This window comes from Pterocles gutturalis, unplaced genomic scaffold (genome assembly GCF_000699245.1).
Source record: "Pterocles gutturalis isolate BGI_N339 unplaced genomic scaffold, ASM69924v1 scaffold28722, whole genome shotgun sequence".
Lineage (NCBI taxonomy): Eukaryota > Metazoa > Chordata > Aves > Pterocliformes > Pteroclidae > Pterocles > Pterocles gutturalis.
Genome location: NW_010111073.1, coordinates 1 through 3,306, shown reverse-complemented (window position 1 = coordinate 3,306; position 3,306 = coordinate 1). Strand labels below are relative to the sequence as shown.

The window sequence follows — 3,306 nt, the reverse complement described above, 5'->3', positions numbered from 1 at the left end:
CCTGGGCCAGCCGCTGACCCCCCCGTCCCGCGGTCCCGCAGCCATCCTGGGGATGTACACGCTGATGAGCAACAAGCAGTACTACGACGCGATCTGCAGCGGGAACATCACCAACACCGAGGGCATCAACAGTGGGTGACCTGGGGACAGGGGACACGGGACATGGGGACACTGGGACAAGACCCCCTGGGACAGGGGGACGACAGGGGACAGGGGGACACGGGGACAGGGGACACGGGGATGAGCCCCCCTGGGACAGGGGACAGAGGAATATGGGGACAGGGGACACGAGGACGAGACCCTCTGAGGCAGGGAACAGAGGGACATGGGGTCAGGGGACATGGGGACATGGGGACACTGGGACAGGGGACAGGGGGACACGGGGACAGGGGACACGGGGATGAGCCCCCCTGGGACAGGGGACAGAGGAATATGGGGACAGGGGACACGAGGACGAGACCCTCTGAGGCAGGGAACAGAGGGACATGGGGTCAGGGGACATGGGGACATGGGGACACTGGGACAGGGGACATGGGGATGAGACCCCCTGGGATAGGGACAGAGGGATACGGGGACAAGGGACATGGGCGTGAGCCCCCCTGGTACAGGCGACACGGGGACACGGGACACGGGGATGAGACCCTCTGAGACAGGGGACAGAGGGACATGGGGACAGGGGACATGGGGATGAGCTGCCCTGAGACAGGGGACACTGGGACAGGGGACACGGGGATGAGACCACCTGAGACAGGGGAGACAGACAGGGGACACACAGGGAGAGAGGACATGGGGATGAGACCCCCCTGGAACAGGGGACAGAGGGACACGGGGTCAGGGGACACTGGGACAGGGGACACGGGGATGAGACCACCTGAGACAGGGGACACAGGGTCAGAGGACACAGGGAGAGAGGACATGGGGATGAGACCCCCCTGGAACAGGGGACAGAGGGACACGGGGTCAGGGGACACTGGGACAGGGGACACGGGGATGAGACCCCCTGAGACAGGGGACAGGGGACAGGGGACACTGGGACAGGGGACACAGGGGTGAGCTCCCCTGGGACAGGGGACAGAGGGATATGGGGACAGGGGACAGGAGGACGAGACCCTCTGAGACAGGGGACAGAGGGACACAGGGTCAGGGGACATGGGGACAGGAGACACGGGGTCAGGGGACATGGGGATGAGCCCCCCTGAGACAGGGGACACAGGGAGAGGGGACATGGGGATGAGAACCCCTGGAACAGGGGACAGAGGGACACGGGATCAGGGGACACTGGGACAGGGGGCATGGGGAGAGAACCCCCTGGGACAAGGGACATGGGGACATGGGGTCAACGGGGCTGTTTGGGGGGGATTCGGGGACCAGAACCCGCCCGGGATTCCCCATGGTGACCCCACGGGTGCGTGCAAACACATGTCCCCACGTGGGTCCCTTCGCCGTCCCGCGTGTCCCCATGCGCTGTCCCACGTGTCCCCAGGTGTGGTGAAGCCCGACACGTACAAGCCGGTGCCGGACGAGCCCCCGAACCCCACCAACGTGGAGGAGACGCTGCGGCAGATCCAGGCCAACGACGCGGCCCTGGAGGACGTCAACCTCAACAACATCAAGGTGACAGCCCCGGTGGCAGTGTCCCCAAGCTGTCCCCAGGGTGCTAGTCCCACCCCTGGGGTGCCAAACCCCACCCTGGGGTGTCCCCATGGGGCTGGTCCCTGTCCCAGGGTGTCCCTAGAGCACCCCAAGGTGCTGGTCCCCATGCTGGGGCAGCGCTGTGGTCCCCAGAGTGTCCCCAAGCTGTCCCCAGGGTGCTAGTCCCACCCCTGGGGTGCCAAACCCCACCCTGGGGTGTCCCCATGGGGCTGGTCCCTGTCCCAGGGTGTCCCTAGAGCACCCCAAGGTGCTGGTCCCCATGCTGGGGCAGCGCTGTGGTCCCCAGCGTGTCCCCAAGGTGTCCCCAGGTGATGGGTCCCACCCTTGGGTGTCCCCATGGGGCTGGTCCCTGTCCCAGGGTGTCCCTAGAGCACCCCAAGGTGCTGGTCCCCATGCTGGGGCAGCGCTGTGGTCCCCAGCGTGTCCCCAAGGTGTCCCCAGGTGATGGGTCCCACCCTTGGGTGTCCCCATGGGGTCAGTCCCTGTCTTGGGGCACCTCTGGGGTGTTTGTCCCCATCCTGGGATGGCTCCAGGGCACCCCAGGGTGCTGGTCCTTATCTGGGGACATCCATGTCCCCTTGGGGACATCCCACATCCCCTTAGTGCCACTTACATCCTCTGGGTGACATCAGCACCCTCTCAGGGACACCCCTGTACCCTTGGTGACATCTACAGCCCCTTGATGCCACTTACACCCCCTTGGTGACACCCATACCCACTCATGGCTGTCCCCACCCCTCGGTGACGTCCGTGTCCCCTGCTGCAGGACATTCCGGTCACCACGCTGAAGGCCATCTGCGAGGCCATGAAGACCAACACCCACGTCAAGAAGCTCAGCCTGGTGGCCACCCGCAGCAACGACCCCGTGGCCAACGTGAGTCCCGGTCCCGTGTCCCCTGTGTCCCCACACGTCCCCAGCCAGGGAGGGGACACGATCCCATGTCCCCAGCTCCATCCTGGCCACCAGCACGGCCGGGTGGCGGTGGCTTTTCCATCATCACCTGGAGCATCGGTGGCCTTGGATGTCACCTCGGGTGCCAGCAGCAGGGTGCCAGCCTTGGGTGTCACCTCCCAGCCAGGGAGGGGACACAATCCCGTCCCCAGCTCCATCCTGGTCACCAACAAGGCCAGGTGACAGTGGCGGTGGCTTTTCCACCATCACCTGGAGCATTGGTGGCCTTGGATGTCACCTCGGGTGCCAGCAGCAGGGTGCCAGCCTTGGGTGTCACCTCGGGTGGCAGCAGGGGGGTGGCAGCCTTGGGTGTCACCTCCCAGACAGGGAGGGGAACATGATCCCCTGTCCCCAGCTCCATCCTGGCCACCAGCACGGCTGGGTGACGGTGGCAGTGGCTGTTCCACCATCACCTGGAGCATCGGTGGCCCGGGATGTGCCAGAGGGGGGGTCGCAGCCCCGGGTGCCACCCCGAGGTGACATCCTGAGGTGCCACGCAGGCGGTGGCCGAGATGCTGACGGAGAACAAGACCCTGCAGAGCCTCAACATCGAATCCAACTTCATCACCAGCGCCGGCATGATGGCCATCATCAAGGCCATGTACCACAACTCCACCCTGGGCGAGCTCCGCGTGGACAACCAGGTGGGTGCCAGCCCCCCGCGGGTGGCCCGGGGAGGGGACGGGGCTGTCCCCAACCCT

General features: G+C 65.8%; 1 protein-coding gene across 1 annotated transcript; it reads left to right on the top strand.

The window, feature by feature from the left end:
* Window positions 1-42: 42 nt before the first annotated feature.
* LOC104458355 (tropomodulin-4-like) lies at window positions 43-3,270 on the top strand (the record flags this gene model as incomplete). Its single annotated transcript, XM_010073639.1, has 4 exons — window positions 43-131; window positions 1,484-1,614; window positions 2,420-2,527; window positions 3,106-3,270. Coding segments are annotated over exons 1-4 (483 nt in total), but the record flags the coding sequence as incomplete, so codon positions are not given.
* Between the last annotated feature and the right edge of the window lie 36 nt (window positions 3,271-3,306).